The sequence below is a fragment of the Paroedura picta genome, chromosome 1, assembly GCF_049243985.1.
Source record: "Paroedura picta isolate Pp20150507F chromosome 1, Ppicta_v3.0, whole genome shotgun sequence".
Taxonomy (NCBI): Eukaryota; Metazoa; Chordata; class Lepidosauria; order Squamata; family Gekkonidae; genus Paroedura; species Paroedura picta.
Genome location: NC_135369.1, coordinates 60,074,940 through 60,100,566, shown reverse-complemented (window position 1 = coordinate 60,100,566; position 25,627 = coordinate 60,074,940). Strand labels below are relative to the sequence as shown.

Genomic DNA, 25,627 nt, shown 5'->3' with positions numbered 1-25,627 from the left:
TACCTTTACAACACACCTGTAAAGCAGTATTGGTTGGAAGGAATTACCTGTCCAAAGTTAGCTGTGTGGCTCTGGGATGTATATGAACATGATTTGTCTTCCTTTTTAATCCAACAGCCTAAAAACACCGGTACTAAATTATATTGATACTAGTAATCAAGCCGCTGCAACTAATACAGCGGGCGCTAGGTTAGGGAGTCCCTGGCAGTCGGGCGGAGCGCGGCTGCCGGGGGCTCCCTTGGCCGTCGGCCTGATGCGGCGAGAGGCGCTTTGTGCCTCTCGACACATCAGGCTGCCGGGCAGGGAGCCCCCGGCAGCCGCGCTCTGCGCGGCTGCCAGGGGCTCCCTGGGTCGGCAGCCTGACGCGTCGGGAGGCGCAAAGTGCCTCCCGACGCATCAGGCCACCAGCAAGGAAGCAACTGCGAGCCGCGCTTTGCACGGCTCGCAGTTGCTTCCTTGTCGGAAGGGCGGGAATCGGCCGGGCCGGAGGAAGGGGCCAATCAGGCCCCTTTCTCATCATGGACTAATCCCGCCCTAACTCCTCCCACAGAGCGCTTACTTACAGTTCTTCCCCCATTAGCTTGTTTTCTTGCCAAATGTTTTGCTTACAGATACTTTTATACTGGAAGTTCCCCACAGGGTTATACAACTTAAATACAACATAAGAACAAATAGAGTAAGTAAGATATGAATAACATTTTCAAAATGTCTCTTAATATTAATGTGGCAAAAAAAATCCAAAGGGAAAAAAGTAGCAAAATTCCAGGATCCTACATGTTGATGATGGTGAAGATGATGAGTTGTCACTGTCAGATATTTTTCTGGTAGATGGTGTTCTGCAATTTGAGATCTAGCCAAGTTCTTGGGAATTGTGGATTGCAGATGTATCTACCCAGGATTCTTTCTATTTCAAGTAACACTGTCTTCTTGAGCTGAGCTGGTGTTATTTGTTAAATATCCAGAATGTCCAGGTGTTTTATGAGAGACCCTACTCCAAGGGTTCAACCGGCACGATCACAACCTTCTTCTCACAGAGGCATTCTAAATCTGGTGTTTTATGCATGGCAGGAAACCTCACAAAAAGTCTGCCCCATATTTTTGATTTTGCATGGGACCCCCGTCATAGTGTCAACTGCGTTTCTTCATCACACTATCTAAAACTAACTTTGCAATAACTTTTCTTTTATAATGGTGCTGAGAATGGCCCTTTTTCATGCATAAATATTAATCTGTTTTTGGTCTCTTCCCCTGAGCCCCTTTTCTGCTCGCAGTCCCTTGTCCACCAATGGGCACTTGAGGCACTTGCTGCTGACTCTCTGCCTCCTCTGTCAGCAATCATATGAACATGCAATTTGCTTCTGGTCCCCCTGGCAACTGAGCCAGCTGTATTGCCATGTACAGAAGGATTACTTCTGGTATGCATGACATTTCCTGCTACAGCCTTCTGTGAACACTCCTGAGACTACAAAATGGTAGCTTCTATATAGAACTGTAGCACACAAGCAATTATGTGCAACGGCAGTCTACCTTTTATCAGTGAACATGGTGAGGGGGCATTATTTGACAATTTATCAGGCTGCTGAAGTGGAGGGGTCTTTCCTGTGCCACCTTGCATGGGCTCAGCAGCAGTCTGAAATGCCGGTTCTGTCTTGCAGGAGAATGAGGTAGAAGATCTGCTTCAGACTATGGGTGGAGGCTCCCATTTTGGCTTCACCAGTGATTTTAATTAATGTCACAGGGGAGGGGATGGTATGGTGGGGATTTTAAATTTGCATGGGAATCTGTGGTCTGGTGTGGTCCATCCTGCCCACTCTCTACAAGGAACAGTATACTTCAAAGGGGGGAAAGGTAGTAGTTTGGGCATTCAAATGCCTTATTCCCATGGAAATTTCTTATTGAAGTCTCCATGTCCATGAACTACAATTCCCATGAAGCCTTGCTGGCAGCATGTGTCAGAGAAGTGGTCAGGTGACATTGCATCACATTTTAGAGGAAGTTCCCCCTACCAGAGCTACCATTAGAATTTGTTTCAAATGCATAATCGGTGCAAAACCAACAACAATGCAGTATCAGAGAACATGCTTAAACAGGGATGTTTAAAAAACATTTTTTAAAAGGATGCTTTACTACAATGAAATCCAGTACATGCATAATAGCCCACTATTCATACGTTTTGATGTTTTGTGGTCTTCTCTTTTCTTTTTGATTCTGCTGTCTCCTAGGATTGCAATGTCAGTGGTCCAAGCCCTATTTCTCATTTTGTTCCTACAATTGTGATATCAGGGATAATATGCTCCAGTTGTTTATCTGTTTGCAATCTTCATTGCATCATTCTTTCTGATCTTGTCAGGTTAGTGTTCCCATGAATTCTGGGCTGATGGTAAGCCATACTTCTTCCAACAATTTCAGTGCAATAAAGCTACAATTATATTGTGATGTTTGTTATCATCAGTTTGAGCAATTTTACTGCAGGTACTGACCATGTAGTCAATTGTTTCATCCTTTGTCTTGGCAAAGTCAACCCCTGCTGTTATCACTGGTCTTCTAGTCTCGGGTTTCAGACTTTTTGTTTCTAGTGCCTTTTCTTATGCAGCTAGAAGAATCCTTCTGTTTCTTTAAGTGCCCCCTTTGGAGCCACTTCCAGGTGTTTTCATTATCAACCTTTTTCTCTTTGTCTTCCTGATATTGCGGATGCAAATTTATCCAGTTTGTTCTCAGTCGCTCAAGGTGGGTTTTTATTTCATTCTTTTTGAAATCTTCTTTGGTTTTGATAACCTTACGTAAGTCTGCCATGTACACTCCAACTAAAAGTTGTTCTGTTTTTATTGGTGTAGTCATTCAGTACTGATTTTTCTTCAACGACTTGCTTAACTTTCAAGAGACTTCTTCCATCAAATTTTCTAGGTAAGTAGGTTGATTGACATCTAAGATGTAACTAGTGATGCATCATCATTATCTTGAGAGTTTGTGATCTATTGCTTCTCATTTGGCTTGTTTCCAATCAATAATGCCAGCTATGTCTCTTAGAACTGGGATTTATACATGCTAATTGCCCTTACTGTGTCACATCCATTTAATTTTGTTCACAATATCTTTTTAATGCTTTGGTAATACTCCTTGGTTACATTTTTCTTAACGTTATGTTTGATGTGATCAGCTTCCAAAATTCCAAGATATCGGTATTTTTTCCCCCAGAGCTCTTTGTTTTGTTTGTATTGTTTGGCGTCTTAATTTCTTCTTGTTAAATAATCTTCCCTCTATTCAAAATATATACATTTCATTTCTTGTACATCTCTTGGCTTGTAAGCACTAAGTAAATAAATAAATAAGCTCACCTGACCCTCTTTGCCATCAGAGCAATTAATTTTGAATGCTTATTTTGTGCTGCCTGGGATGAAATGCAGTATCTACTCCTCTCCTGAACTGCTCCCTTCCAGCAAACTTGTCTTCCCTCTTCTCTCTTTCCACCACCAATCACCACAGGGTCCTCTTCTCAATTTATTCCATTCCTCTCTCCCTTGCTGGATTTATATTGCTTTTCTAGCTTCCTACTTGACCGTCTGCCTTTTGGACTTGTTTAGAAACAAAGCAGTGCTTATCTCAGTAGTAAATACAGTCACACTTGAAAGGAGGGGAGAGTACAAATTTATATTTCCGTATTCACTTTTCAGAGTCAGAAACATGTCTTGGGAAATGGCCAGGCATTTAGGACAGATCCATGTGTTTCTTTGTAACACATCCAAGAGCAGGTGAAAGTCAGAGAATTATGAACAATGAAGATGGTTCTGAAGCTTTGCAACATGAATCTCTCAGCCTTGTGTTTGACCTTCAGACATTAGAAATTCATCTGGTGTTTTTCCTGAATGTCTCTGGAATTTTTAGAATATGAGGGAAACACAATATCTTTCCTTAAAGGCAGAGTAAAGTCACATGACAGACTTCTTAATTAAATGGTGCATATGCCTACTAGGTTTCAAATTCCTGTACCACAAATGATTGCCTGGTTGACAGTGAATGGAAACAGTGAATGGAATCCTCACCTCTAAACTTAAGGGGTGGCTTATAAGCAGTGTGAATAGAGAAACATTCCACCTTTGATAGCCCTCAAAATTGTACTCTTGGGGATCAGCAGACTCCCAAAAACAGTACAGAAGCAAAGTGGGAGCCTACAGTAGGAGGGGAAAATTCACCCTCCCTTCATCAGCAAATGGAAATAGTTTCCACAGGGAGAACTGCTGTCACGCCAACAGAAAAGCCACATCTGACACAACACCATAAGGTATGGAAAGGATCTACAACTTACAGTTTCATCTTAAGCAAAATCATACCCCTTCAATTTCACCCAAGACAATGGACTGTGCTTTGAAATGCAAAGTTATGTTCTCATTTTCATGGAGTCATAATAGGCTACCGCATAGATTTAGTGTGAGGCTGAATGAAATAAGTATCAGGGTAGTGGAGCCAACACCAGCTCTGTTCCTTCTCGACCCCCTCTCTCATGGTCAATCCCAGCACCCACCAGGCCTAGTGAGGTTACAGATGCTGTTTATAAAGTTCTGCATATCAGTCAGCTGATTAAAGATAGCTGGCCCTTTAAGAGTCTGGGGCTCAAGGGTAGCTGGCCCTTTGACAGCCAGCTAACTGTCATTCATCTGTTGGGAAGCTTCACTCTGGGAAGTGGAAGGGAATTAAGGAAGCAGAAACTGCTCAAAAGGCACAGCTGGTCCTTCACAGGTGTAATCATATTGCCATAGGGATTCTAGAAAGATGGCCTGCCCCAAGCCTGGGCTGGAGGAAGGAGGTTGGTGAGGACATACTGTGTTTGGATCCCAGCTCAGAAGTGAAACAGAGCCAGAGGAGAGGAGGTAGACTAGATAGTACCCAAACCCAACTCCTCTTTGTCTGAGGCCAAGGGGAAGTCACTTTAGTCAAATTATTCCCTGACGCATGGTGACTAGGGTGAAGGTTCCTATAATAAGAAAGTCTTGGCAGCCTAACCTAAACCTTAGTCCATTTGATCCTCTCTATTAAACAAACAAGAGTTTCCATTGATGCAGTGGACCTATAAACAGAAAGCTCACTTCTCTTCAGTTATTTCCCTAATTATGTTACGTGCTTTCAGTACCTCCCCCCCCCCCCCCCACAAGGTATGGAGGTTCCCCTTCACCATGAACTATTAAAGCTTCGGATTCGCACAATTCTTATTTTTAGGAGCTCCCACCAGAGAAAATACTGAGGCTGTTTTAATGAATGGAGAGATGTTAATGCCTCTGTGTTTGGCAGGAAGAAACATGAGAGGAATGTGGTTTGAATTTTGACATGAACACAAAATGATTTGCAAAGAAAAATGTATGCATGTGAGTATACAAATTGGTCACAAGCTCACTTAAAACAACAATTCCCTGTAATTTGCCAGTTTTTCAACCATGTCTCCGGTGCTATCAGAACAGGCAAGATAGCAGTTTGCTAATAATAAACACATTCTTTTCTTGGCCCACATGGGGTATGTTTCCCATTTTCTTCTTGTTTCTATAATGGTTTGGTGGACTCAACATGACAATTCTGCTCCAGGCTTTGGCATAGTAATAATTTTTGTCACTAACAAAAGGCTTGCCATTATGTGAGCAGGAGATTGAGGCTGATATATTGCATAATCCTGGTGAGGGCCATAGTGCAGGCGTTTTCTCTTTCCATACCACCATATTATAATCTTTCCCCTTAGCTCGGCATCCACTGGCCGATTTTGCCTCCACTGCAGTCCTACCAGATGAGACAAGGAGTTATAGCTTAGTAGCAGAATACCTGCTTCCCATGCAGAAGGTCCAAAATTTGATCCCTGACAGTTCTGCCTTACAGATAAAGTGAGATATGAATATATATATTTTTTAATAAATAACTCTCTAGTTCAAGGACCTTTTCCCCCCAAGGGGCTCTGGAAATTCTCATTAGTGTCAGTTTATTTCCTGGACCCCAGATTGCCCATTTAATCTTCCCCCAGGGTCAGACCTCTTGGCTGTTGCTCCCAGCCTTTGGAACCAGCTCCCTGATGAGGCCATAGTCTGCAGAATCTCCTCGCTTTCTTCAGAAGGGGGGGGGGTTAGTTCACTCTGCTTCATCAGTCTTTTAGTGAAATTTTGTGGAATTGTCCATTGCCTGTATCTGGTAATTGTTGATTGGATCTTAGGAATTTGCTTATTTATACTTATTGATAGGGCTTCCAGCCCCAGGTTGGGAAATAGCTGGAAAATTTGGAGGTGGAGTCTGAAGGGGGCAGGAGAGGGGAGGGACTTCAATAGATTCCACCTTCCAAAGCAGACATTTTCTCCAGGGGAACTGATCTGCCGCCTAGTGATCAGTTGTAATGGCAGATCTCTAGCTGCCTCCTGAAGGTTGGCAACCCTACTTACTGATGCTTTATGAATTTTTCTTGTAATTGTTTTTTACTAGCTATTACATGCTATTATAATGTTTAGATATATTTTATTGAATGTTTACTGTCAAACGCCTTACTGTGAGCCATCTGAAGACCGTACATGAGAGAAGGCAGTATAAAAGAACTAAATAAATCTGATCAGAATAGGCAGCACTGAGCTAGATACACATAAAGGTCAGATTCAGTATAAGGCAGCTGCGTATGTTCACTCACATCCACTCTTTCCCTTGGGAAAGAATAACATTGATCAATGTGCATGGGAGAAAGTAAAGAGCCTTTTGGACATCAGGTCAATTTATAGGCATACCTCTTGATAGACGTTGGTGACCAGCCTTCCTGTCCTGAGTATATCACAACCTGCTAACTTCCCCCATAAGAAAAAGGAAGGCCAGTCTAGTAAAGCTGGTCTGGAATCTCTGGACCTGCTGGGGTGTCATCGTGACATCCTGTCCTGGAGAAGACTGTAAATGCTTTGAAAACCTTGGTTCTATTTTAAACTCTGACAAGCGTAACAGCTGCAGAAGTGGTTAATTCACACCCAGCACATAGAACTTTGTTATTTGCTCTGTGCCAGTCCCTAGGAAAGGGCAATCAGATATATGCCTGTGGGAAGGAGACATTCCCGGCCGCAGAGCCATCGATGTTTTTGAAATCAATTGAATTGCATGGGTGTCGCTGAGAGAGTGGCCTATTCTTCCTGTTGTCAGTGGTGCTCATCATTTAAACCCTCCTAACATGTGGTCCCACAGAAGCATTTTAAAACTTACTCACTTTCTGAAAGATTAGACAAGGATCAAGCACATCATTATAAAACCAAAGTGCGTTCTTAGAAGCAGTCTTGTCTCTTGATGTGCAGGTTCCTGGACAACATGGCATGCTGTTGAAATTGCCTTTCAGACGGGATTTCATGGCTTCTGGTAGTAACATTGCTGGAATGCCCCACACTTTTGTCCTGACCTGTCTCCTTTGAAGTTTAGGAAATCGAAAGGAAGAATAATGTCACTAGCAATTAAGGTCACATAGAAAAGCTTCCCAACTTGAGATCAGAACAACCATTCATAAGCTAGTAACACAATTCCTCAGTTAATGTAAGAAAAACTTTGCAAACAATGGACCAGAAAGAATCAAATTCTCATTCTTAAAAAAAAAAAAGCCACCAGTATCCCCAAATTCATCCATTGCTCCAAAGCATCAAATTGACATTTCTCTACTTTAAATGGACAGAAAGCTGTAATTTATTCACAGCGCACTGGTTAGGAATCCTTGGGAGCATCCATTCTGCTACTGGAAACCAGGAACTAAATAACAGGAGCTACTAATAGCTGGTAAAGTGACATTTTAGTGAAAGCAGACCAACCCCAATCCAAATGTCACCATTAGAGAGAGAGACGAAGAAGCACAGGCTAGCAGTAGCCCTCAAAATCCTTACACTCAAAGGATAAAAGACAAGTAGTTCACCCCTGTCCTAAAGCCATCTATGATCCATCTACACAACATTAAGGCTGGGCCAAACTAAGGGCCCTGATGGGCTCTCCCAAGGTGTTCTTCTGAAGCAACTGGGGCGGGGGGGGGGTGGATGTGAATTTGTGGAACAGCAACTGCACTACACATTTCAACTGTATTCCCTGCAGGCCAGGGTAACTTCCTAAACTTAGCCTAGCCTTTTTATTAGATTCACTTTGGATCCCTGTGCTAATACCTCTATGAAATTGCTAAAAGGCTGGCTAGCCTCCCAAACAGTTGTTCATATGAGAAGATGGACTCAAGTACATAGATGAAGCAGGTGGGTTTCTGAAGTCAAGAAGTTCTCTTTGATTGCCACTAGATGGCAAAATCCAAGAAGGCTATTCATCAAGGCACAAAACACAAGGAATCTCGGTGGGCACACTGAATTAAATGTTTTCATTATATATGTTTAAATTGCTGCACATTTGCCAATGTCATCTGCCTACAGAAATGATGCTAGGTTTCCTTTTATTGCATTTTTGCATTTGCAGTAGTAGTTGTGCTGTGGTATTACTTTTATGTTTCTGTTTTTTTTACTGAAAATCCATATGAATACTAAGTTTTAGTTGGGGGCATTGTAATGTAACCTACCATGAACTGAGAGGGTATTTTATTGTAAGCTACCTCGAACCAAGAGGCAAGATAAGATATAAATGTTTAAATAAATATGTAAAATTGAATTTGTATTGTTGAATTCAAATTGTCGTCAACTGCCCGAAGATGGCTACGTCAAGAGGGGCAGTTATATAAATCAAATAAATAAACAAATAAAAATAAAATAAAAGTAATAATAGGTTTAAATTCTCAGAATAAACCAAACAACAATTTGCTCAACCAAGAAAACCACTGTCACAGCAATAGTCACCCATCTCAACAAACTAGGTACACCAAGAATGAGATCTCAGTTTTTAAAGGAAGGTATTTTGTGTCTTGAGAACCTCCATTCTGCTTTTTAATAGCCATATTTTTAAAATAAGTCTAATTTTAAAAACTATTTCCTTTATTGTATAAAACCAATACTATATCTAAGCAATTTTTTCACATTTTCAATATCTAGCATAGCTCAGCATAGCTTCTAATAGCAAGATAATCATTCTGCCTGTTTGTTTCTAATTCCTGTAAACTGGAACAAACAATAGTCTTTTTAAAGAAAAATCTCTTTGAAAATGCACAGAAAGCCAAATAGCAGAAGAATATTCTTGCTGCTTAGATTTAAAACCTTGTTATTGGGGTGTGGGACAGCACTTTGTAAGTAAGGCTCCAAGCGCTGAAGTGACAGAGAACCAGTAAATGAAGGGTTAATTCTTCAATAAAGCAGATAGCTTGAGTGACAGGCTGCTCCGAACACTTTGAATGACCAACAACAGCTGTGAAAAAGTGATATGGGAGCTATATTGCTGAGGGAAGAGTTAGTTCTGATTCTGACAGAACCTGTGTCAAGAGAAGGTCCATCTGTACTTTAGATGTGTAACAGCTACTCTGAGGAGAATTTAGTCAGAGAAAACAGTCTTGACTAAAAAGCTGAAAGTAAATCTACACATTCATGAGGTCTGGGTAAGATTTTGGCAGAGTGATCTGGGTAGTGGTTGTGAGACTCGCAATTCAGGCCAAAGGAAAAGGGGAGAAAACTTCTAGGAAGAGAAGAAGGATCCCTACACAGTTAAAAAGAAGAAATTGGTTGTTAGAATTTCCTTGGACTGGTGTAGAAAGAAACTGGCTTCAGACACCTCAAGAACTAAAGGATTACTGATATTTCCTTTAAAAAAAGGGAGTTTGGGGTTCTAAAGAGGGAACCAGTCTGAAGAAAACCAGGAGAGATTCAAAGACAAAAAACCGCCCAGAGCTGCAAAGAAATGGGCGGTATAGAAATCTAAATAAATAAAAATCAGAAGTCTTTTAGAAAAAGTGTTAAGAAAACTCAGAAATGAAACTAAAGCTTCCAAACCTCTCTAAAGCCTGTATACAAGATCTACAAACTGGATAACAATTTTTTTTCATGCAAAAGCTTTACCTCCTCATTCCTTCTATGTTGAATAAAATATTTTGCCAGATTTTAACATCATCTCAATGCCATTTCAAAAAGGTTTTAATGAAGAGGGCTGTTACACCTTCTAGGGCAGAGTTCCAGGGCTGAGGTCAAGTCAGATCTTTTGTCAGGGACAGGATAGGATGGCCAATTTTATTATTTTATAATAAAGAAAGCATGTAACTTGGGCTGCTTAGTCAGTAGGGATCAACAATTTATTTTTGGATGGAATTTTTAAAATTCCAGTGTGAATAAGTGTATGAGGCCCATCATAGGGCATTTGAGATTTTTCCAAAGAGCAGGAGTGGTAATGGCAATAGTTCCCTTTACCGTGTGACAGAATGATCCAGGCAACCAACTATCCCAGAGTGAAAGATCCTTAGGTTATTGGGCTCAGAATTAGGGTTGTCAAGTCCCCCTGGGCCACCTGTAGGGGATCGGAGGAGGTCCAGGTTGGGGAATTCCTGTAGCTTTGGAGATAGAGGCTGGGAGGAAAGGGAATTCAGTGGGGAACAATGCCCCAGAGTCTTCCCTCCAAAGTATCCATTTTCTCCAGGGGAACTGATCTCTGTAGTCTGATCTCTGTGTAATTCCAAGAGATCACCAGTTCCCACCTGGAGATTGGCATCCCTAATCAGAATAGCAGGCCTTTATGTTAAAAGACACGTCATGAGATTACACATACACTGGCCTCAAACTTATTGGAGTATTACATGAATGCTCATAAAACAGCAAGGGATGTTGCATATCACGTGAAGATCTGAAGTAACAGATATCTATAATTGATCAATTAACTAACTAATTTTCAAATTCTGTTTTTCAGTACACATTTGTAAAGCACCACATAGGCCAGTATGACCTTTTCTGGGTGGCTGCAGCTCTCACGGCTGTGTAGGTCACTGTGATATGATATGGGCTGAGCCTGTCTGCTGCCACTGCTAAACTTGACTCTGTCCCATCCTTTTCTTCTTGGCTCTTTCCATGTAACTCTTCAGCTATAGAGGTCAGAATGAATATTGGTGACAGAGCAGAGATGATCTTTTGCTGCCAAGCCTACAACATAACTTGGGATGAGCATGAACTGCAAAATATAGGCAAGTCACAAACCTATACGAAATGGGAGGTTGGTTCATCAACTGGTTTGTGACCCCTTTCTGCTTTCCACCAATTTTCACAGGGAGCAGAAATAATGGGGTTAAATGACTCTAAGCCATTGAAACTCCACCCTCCGCTTTCTACTGTTTTTTGCAGAGAGCAGAAAGCATGGGTTTAAATGACTCTGAGCCATTTAAACCCTTGTTTTCTGCAGCAAAAAACAGCTGAGCAATTGGGAATAGAAAACAGGTGGTTAAAACAGGTGCTTTCCGCTCACCACCAGTCACTTTTTTTGTGAAAAGCAGAAAGCAGGGGTTTAAGTGACTCAGTCAGAATCATTTAAACCCATGCCTTAACATTTTGAAAGATTATGGTGGCTCTCCAGTTCTCTTCAATTTGCAAACCACAAACTTCATCACAAATGAGCCAGTTTGTGAGCCAGTTCATCCCCATCTCTAAAAATACTAGCAGCTGCAATGAGCAGGCTACACCTAGAGACTGTGCTGGTTGCTAACTCTCTTGTACAAACTCGGTTGCAAGGGGCTATAAAGAAATTCAGGTATTTTTGCATTCGAAAATCTTTGTTTTCTATTGCACAGCATTATTCATTGTGATTACCTGACAATGTGTTTAAAAAACAACAACTCCTTTATTCATGTCTGGCAAGAGGCAGGGGATTTGGAGAAGTTGGGGACATGAATGTGCATCATCATCAGAATGTATCTTCCAGGAAAATCAGGTTGTTGCCACCAAGGCCACTGAGGGATTCCAAATGTCACATGTTCCATACTCTTCCCATACAAAAGTTCAACACTATTTCCTCCACCTGCCCTGTGGGATTTCTCACTACAGGTATTGATAATACTTATCCTATCTCAGCCCTTAATCAGTTCTGCTGATAATGCTGCAACTGGATTAGTTTGTCCTAGCTTAGATCTTATTTTGCCAGCAACTGGGAATGGTCCTCACTCCTCTCTGATTAGGCTGATAATTGTTTGGACTGGATCTTGATGACACTTGAAATATATGCTAGAATAAAGGTTTTAGGTGTTGCTAGACTCTGATTAACAGTCTGCTTAGTTAAGCAAATTAAGCTTGTAATTGCCAAGAACATTGTAATGTATATTGAAACTCTGGTTAATACAGTTAAGCCAATTGATAAATTCTAATTCAGCAATTCCGTGCTAGAGTGTCCCCTTGAAATCCCTTTGCTGACACATGATGATGTTTAAATAAGCAACAAAGTCTCCTGTCCTGGTAGACTGAAATGTTTCCTCACAGGTTTCTGAATGCTGTCACTGTTTATGCCAGATTCTTTAATTGAGATAGTCTTGAATTTCAAAAGCATAGCTAGATAGGTGCCTCATAGCACAATCCTAAACAAAGTTACACAAACAGAATTAACTTTAAGTGAATGAGTTTAGAAGGATATAGCTTTGTTTAGGATTGCACTATAATTTATCTCTAGAAGTTGAGAAGGCTTTGATAGTGTCCTCCCTAGTAGGGTCATGCTCAAAGCAAAGGGTACTTCTGAATAATTGTAACTAATGGGGGAAGATGAATCATAGCTGCAGCTTTTAAAGCTAAGTACCAGATGCTCTGCGATATGGAGGCTGGGGTTCGAAATAGAATCTGAAGGATGAGGCCAATAATACTAGAATGCCACTGGCTAATGACACCCTCCCAGAAGAAGAGAATGATGATTATGGGGGTGGCCGTTCTGCTTCTTCCCCCGCTCTAATTTTTCACCTCGGCCAGTATTTCTTTTCTTCTGCCCTTTCCCCTAGTTTACATTTTTATACCGCCCTCCCCTCCATAATCTTAAAAAGAATATTACATCAAATATGGAAAACAAAACAATGACCCACATATATTTTACTTATTTATTTATATAATCCATATACTGCCCTACCCAGCAAATCGGCTCAAGGTGATGTACATTGTGTTATCCAGCATTAACAGTCAAAGCACTTTGTTAAAATTCAATTATAAAATCTGGAATAAATAGATTTAAAAACTGAATGGCAGTTTAGTTTAACATCTAATGTCAAAAACAGAACAGCAGCATCAACAATTTGTCTTCTGTTTTTTCAGAACTAGGGCATGATCATAGAATCATAGAGTTGGAAGGGGCCATACAGGCCATCTAGTCCAACCCCCTGCTCAACGCAGGATCAGCTCAAAGCATCCTAAAGCATCCAAGAAAAGTGTGTATCCAACCTTTGCTTGAAGACTGCCAGTGAGGGGGAGCTCACCACTTCCTTAGGCAGCCTATTCTATTGCAGAACTACTCTGACTGAATTTTCCCCCCTGATATCTAGCCTATATCGTTGTACTTGTAGTTTAAACCCAATACTGCGCATCCTTTCCTCTGCAGCCAACTGGAACAGCATCCTGCCCTCCTCCAAGTGACAACCTTTCAAATACTTAAAGAGGGCTAACATGTCCCCTCTCAACCTCCTTCGAGATGGGACATTTTTTAAAAAATAGGGCCTGGTAGATGTTACTGCTTCACTGGACCCAACCAAAAGCCTGGTGGAAGAGCTCCATCTTGCAGGCCCTGCAGAACTGTGTTAGTTCCAGCAGGGCCTGGATGTGTTCCAGGAGCTTGTTCCATCAGGTAGGAGCTAAAAGAGAATATGTCCTGGCCCTATTTAAGGCTAGTTGTACCTCCTTGGGGCCAGGGACCAGGAGCTGGTAAATGTGCAATCTACATTCTGTTCCACAAAGAGGAGATGTCAAAGGTGGCAGCAACTCTCAGACCATCATATTAGTTTTCCACACAATCAAAGTGATGGTCAGAATTTTATAACAAAGACTCCTACAACATTACAAACAAGAAATGGCAGATGTTCAAGCTTAATTCAGAGATTGTATTACAAATTCATGGTGGTTACTGGAGCATACCAGAGATTTTCAGCAGAAAATCACTTTGTATTTTATAGATTACAACAAAGCTTTAAATTGTGTGGAGGAGGAGGAGAAAAAGAAGAAGAGTTGGTTCTTATATGCTGCTTTTCTCTACCCGAAGGAGTCTCAGAGTGGCTTACATTTGCCTTCCCTTTCCTCTCTCCACAACAGAGACCCTATGAGGTGGGTAAGGCTGAGAGAGCCCTGATATCACTGCTTGGTCAGAACAGCTTTATCAGTGCTGTGAGGAGCCCAAGGTCACTCAGCTGGTTACATGTGGGGGAGCGCGGAATCAAATCCAGCTTGCCAGATTAGAAGTCCACACTCCTAACCACTACACCAAGCTGGCAAAAGTGGGAGTAGTCAGGGTGTGGAGTTGTGCTCTGGCAATCAGGAGGCATCACTAGGTAGAATAAAGGTACCCAAACATAAATCAAGATCATCTTTAAAAGATTTCCAAACAGAAATCAAGGAGAACGTTTTATTATTATGGCAGATCCCCATAGCAACGCAGATGTTTACTTAAAAAATAATAATTTCAAGACTTGGGGGGGTGAGACATTTGAGTCCCCAAAACCGCCTCTGAGGGGATTGGTGGCTTATGTTGATTGACACCTCGATAAGCAGGGGGAAACCAGCAGGTTGTCCATGCTTTCGGTTTCTCCATCACATCGTCAGGAAGGGAAAAGCCGCAACAAGATGGTGGGGAAAAGGTAGGAGGAGTCTCCCATCATGAAGCAGCCAAATGGGCAGCTTGCCATCGTGCTTTTACAAACAGGAGGTAGTGTGCATTTTCTGCCTCCGGTCTGTGAGCCAGGATGCTGGACTAGATGGACTGTCAGTCTGACCCAGTAGGGCTCTTCTTATGTTCTTATGCAATGCTCTGCTTAATTACTTCTGTTCTCCTGGAACTGCTGGAACTCCAAACCTGCGCTATTGCTCCAATAAGATTCCCAAGTGAATCACTTTTTAAAATACCTTCTTAGACAGATTCCCCCAATAGATAGGTCATAATAAAAAAGGGCAAACGTATAGCCAATTACTTTTGCTATCTTTTGTAAACTATGACACAAACATTTCTAATTGGAAGCCTTCATATTTTTCACTATTTCATCAAAGAGCAGAGCCTGCTGAAAATTTTTAGAGTCCACAAGGCACAACAGAATATGTGTGATGACTGGGCTCCTCTGAAACAGTTCGCAAGGAGCCTGTTTTATCTACAAGAAAGAAAAATGAATCCTTTATTGAAGAAAAATCCATTTTGGATAGGACAGAGTACACATAACAATGTAATCTAGCTAAACTACATTAGGATGGAGAGAGATGTAGGTAGCATGTTCTGCTCTCATGGTAGTTAAGCGAAGAAGAAAGAGAAAAAAGTGTTATCCAAAAGGAAGAAAAATTCCCTAAGTGTAGCAATCTACACATGAAAGGGATAGCAGCAAAGCAATAGAAAGGAAGACTACTCACAATGGTGCTGCAGCTGGCTCATACAGCCTGGGAGAGCTGATCATTAGATTTTTCAGGAATTTTGCCAGCCAGCTGAAAACTTATCAGGAGCTCTAGGATGGCTCCAACCAAATATCTGTGAGGAAAATTAAAATCTGGACATAAAGGCTACAATCCTGGAAAAAAATTCTTCCTAGGTATAAATCCCATGAAACAACATAGGACCTAATTCTGAGTAGACCTTCTTAGCCTTACTCTTAAAATCCAAGGAAACTTATTCAATCCACACCAACTTTCATTCCTTACAGAACATGCTCACTTGGGAATGCTCTTCTGAACTCAAGAAAATGTGCAATATGATGACCTAGTGGTCTCCTGTGGCCCTTCCTTACTAGAGGAAGGCCTTGGGTTGCCAAGCAGGCACTCCTGCACTAGCCCTTCACCTTCTCTGCTCCTGGGGTCCTTTGGGAGACCGTGGTGGGTCTGGCAGTATGTGGGGGCATGCCCATGATGGCTCAGGGTTCCTTACAGGGGGGATGAGAAACCTGTCTCACACCTGGGGTCTTCCAAAGTGGGGTTTCCCATACGTTACTGTGACCATCGGTGACAGGTTTTTATTTATTTATTTATTTATTTATTTATTTATTTATTTATTTATTTATTTATTTATTTATTTATTTATTTATATTTCTATACCGCCTTCCCATAAGGGTCAGGGTGCTTTCCATAAAACATAAAGGTATCCATTGTAACCATAATAACAATAATCATAACATAACAGTAACAATAATAGTAAGAACCAATACTGAGTAACAATAACATAACAATTAACAATGCAATAGAACTTTTTGAACTTAAACCGTAGGAGGAGGTCCGTTGGGTTCAGGATGTGGAATGATCTGGGGGGGGGGTCAGCTGAATGGTGTTAAGTCTGTCAGACTCAACTGAATGCCTGGTGGAGGAGCCCCCTTTTACAGGCCCTGTGGAATTGCGGGAGTTCAGGCAGGGCCCTGATCTCTTCAGGGAGCTCGTTCAACTGCATAAATGTTCTAGGACTGGATGACAGACCTCAGAGTGGAATAATGGTCCCCAGAAGCTGCGGAAGTTTCTGGGCTTTGAATAACAGCCCACTGAGTGGAATGACAGAACTGAAATAATTGCTCTGTGGCTGGAATGGAACAATGGCCCATGGGAACAGGGGGAAAACTGTTCTGGAATTAGAATAACAGAGTGGTTATAGCACAAAAGATTATTGTACCTTATCTAGAAACTCCAATCCACTTTCATTTCACTTTAGAGCAGGGGTTCTCAACCTTCCTAAGGCCATGACCCCCTTTGGGTTCCTAAGGTCACCACCACCATGGCCACTTCTCTGTGGACTGGCAGCCCAGTCCCTGAAGAGTCATTCTATGCCTACAAATGGTCATTCCATTCTTGGAGCTCTCATTTCAATCTCAGAACACTCATGCCACTCCCAAGGACTGTCATTCTGCTCTGAGGACTGGCATTCCAATCCCAAGAACCTTTGTTCCATTCCTGGGGTATTAATTTCAGTTCTAGAACACTAATGTCACTTTGCAGGACCATCATTCCAGTCCAAATCCTTTTTATCTGGTCCCAGGGAATGTTCTCCAATCTTGAGGCTCTCATTCCAGGCCCAGAGTATTGATTCCATTCCCAGATGTCATTCTACTTTGAGGGCTTTCATTCCAGAACCAGAACCAATAGTATTGTCATTCCACTCCAAAAGTTGTCATTCTAAGAACATTTATGCCATTTCCAGGAACTGTGATTCCACTGGGGTGGGTGGGGGTCATAATTCTGGTTCAAGATCACTTTCTGTTCCCAGGGAACATAATTCCACTCTTAGAGGCACAATTCCAAGCCACAAGCACAACTGACATTCATAGGGACCATCTTTCCATTCTGGGGGCTATCACTGAAGGAGGGAATTTGGGTTTAGCTAGTCCCAGGGGATTTTGGTCCACCCTGGTGGCTGTCATTCCAGCCCTAAAATTTTTATGCTACTCTTGGGAACAGTCATTCCAATGTGGGGTTCCTGTGAGAGGGTCTGGAGGGACTACAGGCTCAGCTTTGAGTCCTGACCACCAGAGACTAAGGGAACATTGGCGAGGTTTCCCCCACAGAGTCAGGCTGGGTGGCTTCTGGTACCACTAGTACATTCTTGGCAGGCACTTAGAGTTGCCAGGTCCCTCCTGACCACTGGTGGAGGATGGGAGGATAGGGTTGCCATATCTTGGTTGAAAAACTCCTAGAGCCAATATGGTACAGCAGTAACCTCTATTCTGGCAAGCTGGTTTTGATTACCTGCTCCTCCCCATGTAGCCAGCTGGGTGACCTTGGGCTACTCACAATCCTGTTAGAGCTGTTCTTGCATAGCAGTTCTGTCAGAGCTCTCTCATCCTCACTGACCTCATAAGATGTCTATTGTAGGGAAGGGAAGGGAAGGAGCTTGTAAGATGCTTTGAGACTTCTTCAGATAGTGAAAAGTGGGATATAAAAACCAACTCTTTTTCTTCTAGAGATTTGGGGGTGGAGCCTGGGGAGGACAGGGACCTCAGCATGGTACTATGCCATAGAGTACAATCTCCAAAGCAGGGGAACTGATCTCTGTCGTCTGGAGATGAGTTGTATTTCCAGGGAATTCCCCAGGTCTCACCTGGAAGCTGCCATCCCAACAGGCACTGGTAAATTTTTGGCAGGCACCTCAACAGTTGTGGACTTGTGCTGCCCCTCCTTCCCCATCTATGAACCCCAAATTGTGATTGGCTGGAGAGGGCAATGACATCAGTCCCAGAACATTCATGTCATTCCCATACAACATCATTCCATTCTGTGTGCTGTCACTCCAATCCTAGATCAGTTTCTGGTCTCAGGTAATGCCATTCCACCATGGGGCCTGTCATTATAGTTCCAGAACACTCGTGCCACTCCCATAAATTGGCATTTCACTCTGAGCACTGTCATTTCTGTCCCATAGCACTTACTGTATCCCCAGGGACCATCTTTGAGGGCTGTCACCTTTCCCAGTCGTAGGGACTGTTCTTTCATCAGGTGGTGGTTATTCCAGTTCCAAATCATTATGTCATTCCCAGAAAGTATCATTACACTCTGGGGATTGTCATTCAAGTGCCAGTCCAGTTTAGCTGGCCCTTGGGAATGTCATTTCATTCTAGGGGCTGTTATTGCAGTCCCAGAGCACTGATTCCAATCCTAGGGACTGTGATTCCAAACTGTGATTTCCGTTCCAGAACACTCTTGCTACTCACAGGAACCTTCCATTTCCCCCTAGTGGCTTTCATCCCAATACTAGAATACTTTGACTAATTCCAAAGTTTACCATTCTATGCTGTGGACCCAGGGGTCTTTGTTCCAGTATGGGGGCTGTTGCTTCAGTCCTAGAGCATTTTATCTGGGCTCAAGGAGCATCATTTCTCACCGGTAACTCTTATCCCAGTCCCTAAATATTAATGCTACTCCCAGGGGCTGTCATTCCATTCTGGGGAGAGTCATTTTTGTCCCTGAGCAATTTATCTAGGCCCAGGAACACTCCAGGGGGTGTTCATTCACATTGTAGAATATTTGTAGACTCCCAGGATCAGTCATTCCACCAGGGGTGGTTCCAGAATACTATGCCACTCTGAGGACTATCCTACCTTTCTGGGAGCTGTTTTTTTTCCAGTCCCATAACAATCCCCAGAACTATCTTTTCAGCATGGGGGCTGTCATTCCAGTTCCACAGTAGTTTGTCTGGGCCCTGTGACCTTTGTCCTACTCTGGGGGCATTCATTCTTGTCCCAGAGTATTCCTTAGTGGGGGCTGTCATTCCAGTCTCAGAGCAGTTTTTCTTCTCTCAGGGACTGCCTTTTTATTCTGGGGGCTGTCATTTCATTCCCAGATCAATGAGTATACATTTAGGGACCATTCCTCTGTGAGGCCAGTCATTCCAGTCCAGGAGCAATGATTCTGCACCCAGGGGCTGTCATTCCACTCTGGGGGCAATCAGCCCATCACAGAGCATTGATTCCCATCCCGGAGACCATTATTCTACTTTGGGGCTGTCCGTCACAGAGCAGTTTATCTTGGTCCAAAGGCTCTAATTCCTCTCTGGCAATTTGTCATTCTATGACCAGTGCATGTTTCTAAAAACCTGTTCTGTATCGTCATTGCTATTTTTCTGTCCTGTAATGTTTTTCAATAGATCTCATGCGAGTCAAGTGGCATTTCTGACTTCCAGTATGTCCAATGGGCCTTCAGGCATATCCCTTTCCCCCCAGTGGTCATTATTGCCATTCCTTTTTGTACATCCCCAATTCGCAGGCATTAAGAATGAAGTGGTATTCATAAGGTTGGTTCTCTAGCTCTGCATACTTAGTTCCTTGTTCATAGATCACTGACTATATTACTATTGACTATATACTGCTACATTGATCATATATTACTATTAGGTTTGTTCTTTGATTCCCCATGTGCAAGCAAAATAAATATGTGAGGGGTGGGCAGGCATTTTTTGTCCTCTGTCTCTGTCAGTTCAGATTTTGAGCTGTAGAACTTCCAGCCCACAAGCTGGCACGGGTGGCCAAATCAAAGGGCTAATAATAATTCAGCTTCTGCAGTCAATGTGTTCCCAGCTCGTAAGAACGTGGGATTCATTCACTGACTAGTTCGTTCATTGACGGGAGAGAAAAAAAACAGGGCTCAAAGGGATGCCATGGAAATCGAGATTGTGAATGGAGAATTCAGAAAGGAGAAGGGGAGCAAAAGATGAGAAATTCGGAAAGGCAATTGGTGCATCATTGACAAATCTGTGCTATGAAGGGTTAACTTCGTCCTCTTGGTTAAGTTTACATGTAAATAGAGAGCAGCTGCTCCTCTCCGGTCAGCCTGGCTCACTGGAGCTTTTGATTGGTTGCCAATGACATCACTACCCCCCTCCTCCCGCTTGTTATAACACAGAAGCCCCAGAGCAGCATTGAATAAACCATCCCTTAAAGAGACGAAAGTCCGGCCTTTGACTCCACCCATTTGCCCGCCCACCGCCAATCACTGGCGTCTCCGTGAGGAAGATCAAGTTGCTTTCAGCAGAGGGCCCCTATTGGCTAGGCATTCCGTCTATCCCTCCTCCAACCACGCCCCTTTCGAACCTTACATTTACTGTGTAGCAAAAGAGAAAGTAACTATGTTGCGTCTGGAGATCAATGAAGCCAAGTGAATGGGGGCTTAATGCGTAAATCGATAGCTAAAGACAAGCGCCAGAGGCTGGAGGGAAATATTCCTTTATGAAGTAAGCGGAGGACTTTAGTTCTGCGTGAGTTATAGAAAATATTTTTTAGTAAATATATTTAGTAGATATGTTGCTTTGGAAAAGGGATGCTTTAAAAATGGGTAGTATGATTACCATGGAAAAGGATATAGGAAATAAGGTATCCCACCCCCCACCCCCCGGTCTGAGTTTCCTTCTACTGACTCGTGTACGTTTTTTGCGAACGATCTCCGCCTGGATCGGTAGAAACGGAGGCTTTTCTCGTTTGGGATTGCTGCAGTATGTAGGGGGGTAGAGGGAATCGGAGTACACCAGCCGTTCTCAGCATCGGCTTCTCCCCTCTTCTTCTGCAAAATCCCTTGTTAGAGTGGTCCTGATGGACTAGAGACGGGTGAATTCGTGAGAGTGAAAAGCTGCTGCTTTGGGCTGGGATCTTTTAACTCCCGTCTGACTTCATGCTTTGGCTGGAAACATCTTATCTCTGCTGCAGAGATGCAGATCTTACCAAATACCCTCGCAATCGGAAGGGAACAGATCTTTCGACTACTTTTGTTAGGGATGGGGAAAAATATAATCTTTCTGGACCCACAGGTGATCTACTTACAGCCTCACACCTTGTTTCTGTCTTTGGGCTTTAAAACGATCACTGTTTGTTCTCCCCGTTTCTTTTGATGACTAGCCCCCAGAAGGTTTGCTTCCGTTCCCTTCCGTTCCTTGGTGTGCAGAATGTGTTATATGTCGTTTGTAGGGAGGACTGCTCAAAAACCTACAGTGAAAGCAAAGGTTGCTACAGAAGGCTTGTTTTGTAGAGGTCCATCTTTATGTATTTCAGTTCCCTTGCCTCCCTTGCATGGAACCCTTAGAACAGATCAATGGTCTCCTCTCTCCTCTCTGGACAGAGATCATTTCAATTCATCCTGCAAGGACTTTTCTTTCAGTAGGTGAAAAAATGGCTTTTTCTGTGCTTTGGGGTAATGGGAAACAAAAGGGACCTTGTCAGATTATAGGAATAGAGCTAAATGCCCTTTTGGAAAGTGGGGAGGAGAGGAGCCACTTTCAGTGTAACTCTTGAGTTTGGGCTTGTTCTATTCCTAATGGGGGCATCGCACCTTTCCAAGAGTGGTGGCGGCGGCAGCTGCCTGAACTACAGCATGGCACTGGGGATTGTATCCAGTCACTTGTGTGAACGTAAACCCTTTGGGGCAGTTTTGGATACTTAGCATTGCAGTTTTAAAAACTAAGATTTGCATTAAAGTTCTGAATCTCCTCCTTCCCTGCCCTCAAAAAACAACAGGAGAGTAAGAAAGCTGTCATTCTGGTCTGCCTTTAGCAGCCCCCTAGGGATTGTGTGTATGCATTTAGTCCCTATACAGCAACATAAATCTGATCTTTTTTTTAAAGATCTTGAGTGGTGATAGGAGAACCTGAGATTTTAGGAAGGAGAATGATCTTAAACTGTCTATGCCTATGGTGATGGGGATGAAAAGCGTTTAATACCATAATGCCTAACAGGACCGGGGCTATTGTCATATGAGGGTTATGTTAGCCACTGAAGTGCCACTCCAGAATAGTACTTTTGCTCCTAAGAAACATGGAAGAAGCATTGCTTGTCTGTTTATTTATTTCTTCAAGTATATATTTGGATTTGTAACAAGTTCCTTGAGGCATTTTATGTGCACACACAAAAAAGGGAGGGGTAGTTTTTCCCCTCGCGAACTGCTTGCGAGGAGCATCCTCCCCAGGGCAGGTTGGCTGTCCTGCCTCATTTTCATCTGTCAGGCCTTTGTCGGCTTAACTGGTAAGGAAATGTGGGAGCGGAGGATGTTCTCTCTCCATTCTGGAGCTGACCTGCTTTGGAGCATATGACTTGGCTCACTTGCGTCTGCTCTGCAGGTTATGTGGTACCTGCTGTGATCTGGGTTCAGATTAACATGGCTTTGAGTACTCTGCCATTAAACATGCACAGACACAAAGTTATGCACCAAGGCACTCTAAATGGTACAACAGCAAAGATGATTTCAGTGACTTGTAGAAATTATGGCACCTACAACATGCATGTTGTATTGAGCTACAATATCTAGATTCTGCTAGTCAAAGGGAGCATGCAGGGCATTGAATCTCTTTTCAGCGAAAGTTTTGCTTTCTTGGTTTCTGATTTCATCAAGTATTGCCTACTTAAACTCCCCCCCCCCCCAATCGTGGTTATATAGTTGCTTTTGTCTTTTAAATGAAAAGCTCCGATTTTGGAGCTGAGGAATTCTCTGGCATTTTTGCACGTTTGTGATGTACCACAAATCTGCAGTGTACTTATTTTCATAATCTCCAGGTGGCAAAGATTTGTTTATTTCCTGTCTTGAGATAGTCCTTACAGCCCTGTGGGACTGCATTCCATAGCTGCAGAATATTCAGAACAGGCCTGAGTTTAGATATAAGGGGTGGCAGCCAGTCATAAATGTTCTGTTTCGTTGGACTGTCAAAAGTTCCTGCTCCAGATAAGTTCCTGTGCAACATGGGATCCCTGATACCTTTTCATTTCTTTCAACAGAGAGAGCTTGAGTTCCTTTTGACTGGTCATCCTCAGCCTCCTCATGCCTCCATCTCCACTTGACGACAGGGTAGTAGTCGCACTCTCCAGGCCTGTCAGACCTCAGGATCTCAACCTTTGCTTAGACTCCAGCTACCTTGAATCTGCCTCTTCTGCCAGTGAGAGCCACGTGAGTCTCCTCAGCTCAGCGGTTGTGTCCCTCAAGGCTGCCAATCTGACGTATATGCCCTCATCCAACAGCTCTGCCCGCTCCTTAAGTTGTGGATGCAGCAGTGCCAGTTGCTGCAGCGTGGCAACATACGACAAGGACAATCAGTCCCAAACTCAAGCCAGCACCAGCAGCACCTCGGCCAACGTAGGAACCTCCAGCCCTTGCCCTGCTAACCAAATGGTCAACAGCAATGAGAACTCTGGCCCTTTGAGTCCTTCAGGCAGTGTGGGGAGCCCAGTCTCAGGCACCACAAAGCAGCTGGCTAGCATCAAGATCATCTATCCCAATGACCTGGCGAAGAAGATGACCAAATGCAACAAGAGCCACCAAGGGCCTGTCATCATCGATTGCAGGCCTTTCATGGAATACAACAAAAGCCACATCCAAGGGGCAGTTCACATTAATTGCTCAGACAAGATTAGTAGGAGAAGGCTTCAGCAGGGCAAGATTACTGTCTTGGACTTGATCTCTTGCCGGGAAGGCAAGGACTCTTTCAAGAGGATCTTTTCCAAAGAAATAGTTGTTTATGATGAGAATACCAATGAGCCAAGCAGAGTAATACCTTCCCAGCCATTGCACGTAGTGTTGGAGTCTCTCAAACGAGAGGGCAAGGAACCACTGGTTCTAAAAGGTATTGTTGACCTGTGTTCTGTTCTTTTTTCTTCTCTGCTGTTGGGAAGGTGCAGTTCTCATTCTAGGCTTCCTACAAAGCAAGCCTTTGCTTTTTTTATTTTTTCATGGAGGGCTCCTGAATGGTTGGGGGTTAATTAATATTTATATATTTTTAAAATTTGTTAAATATTAATTGGGTTATACGACCATATATGGTTATGTCGACTCCCCCATGGCCAATGATGGGCCTGGAAGGGGAGGGTCCTCAGAAGGGCATGTACACAGCTTTGCTTCCCAACCATATTTTGCATGATTGCACCACCTCTGGCATTTCTTGAAGCCTGAAGAATATTTCATGAGTTTCTCAATGGTAGAGAAGTTGAGAAAGGGTGGTCTAAGACATATTTGAATAGAGGAACAAATGGAGGATGCCTTTTTGGGAAACCAGTAGTTATCCAAACACCTCCTGAGCTCTGATTATTACACTGGGAGCCTTTATAAGCAAAGAACAAGATGCAGGGGTGGCCAAACTGTAGATGTCCATAGACTACAATTCCCATGAGCCCCTGCCAGTACATGCTGGGACCGCTCATTTGAACTGTAGTCCATGGACATCCAGAGAGCCACAGTTTAGCCATCCCTGAAGGTAAAACATGGTAGTCCTCACATTCTCAAAGCTGTAGATTAATTTTATAGTGTGCATTAGATACAGCACTTGAACATGGATGGCATCTAGGAGCTGCATCTCATGTCATGAAGAGAGGCTGAAAGAGGAAGTGTGAGTGATTTGTATTTCCTATATCTCAGCCTTCTTTTCAATGTGAAAGCAGAATTCACGAGATCCAATAAATCTCACATGATATTTGGAACTCATACTGAGTACAAGACAAGTATTCCACTCCCCTATACCATATTAGAATAAAATATGGCAGGGGACACTCTCGCATGCTTCATTTTTCTGTGCTCACTTGACCTTCTCCAACAAGAAGTGGCAGAATGGGCCTAAAAAAATAATAATGTATTGAAATGAAGATTCCTCATCATGGACCTGCAATAGGGAACATGTTTATCTGGTTGTCGGCCCCAATTGTATTTTTACTAGTGCTTCTCTCTCCTTGGTAATATTGTGACACAGACAGGTAAACTGATTGGGTACATGTAAGTCACAATTGCTGTATCTTTTGTTGAGTTATTAGTAGCTTTCGAATCACTGGTATCTGTGATATTTTAGCAGGTCATGATGGTTAGAGGTCTATTTAAGTTTTTTTTGAATGTAAGTAATATAATCCTCAGGTATCTGAGGGGTGCAAGAAAACAGAATTTTAGAGAGCAAGTGAAACTCATGCATAGGGATGGGTAGCTTTGCTCCCTAATGGTTAAAACCCTGATAAATGTGGGATTACAGAGTGTACAGTTGCTGAAGACATGGCTCAGTGGTAGCACACATATTTGCATCTGAATGGTTCTGTGCTCCATCCTTGGCATCTATAACTGAAATGTTTTCTGGTAGCAAGAACAGCAAAGATTTCTGACTGACTGTTTCCTGTTGACAGACT

At 42.8% G+C, this 25,627-nt stretch overlaps 1 protein-coding gene across 3 annotated transcripts in view; it reads left to right on the top strand.

Annotated features, from left to right (window-relative positions):
• Positions 1-2,834: 2,834 nt before the first annotated feature.
• DUSP10 (dual specificity phosphatase 10) overlaps positions 2,835-25,627 on the top strand; it is a 68,901-nt gene continuing 46,108 nt past the window's right edge. The window contains exons 1-2 of one of the 3 annotated variants that reach the window (XM_077340057.1): positions 2,835-2,904; positions 23,249-24,090. In XM_077340057.1, the coding sequence (XP_077196172.1) occupies positions 23,292-24,090 (799 nt within the window). In that variant the 5' untranslated portion in view covers positions 2,835-2,904; positions 23,249-23,291. Of the gene's footprint in view, positions 2,905-20,595; positions 20,749-23,248; positions 24,091-25,627 lie in introns of those variants that run through there. The other 2 variants (XM_077340037.1, XM_077340046.1) reach the window with 2 other exon arrangements.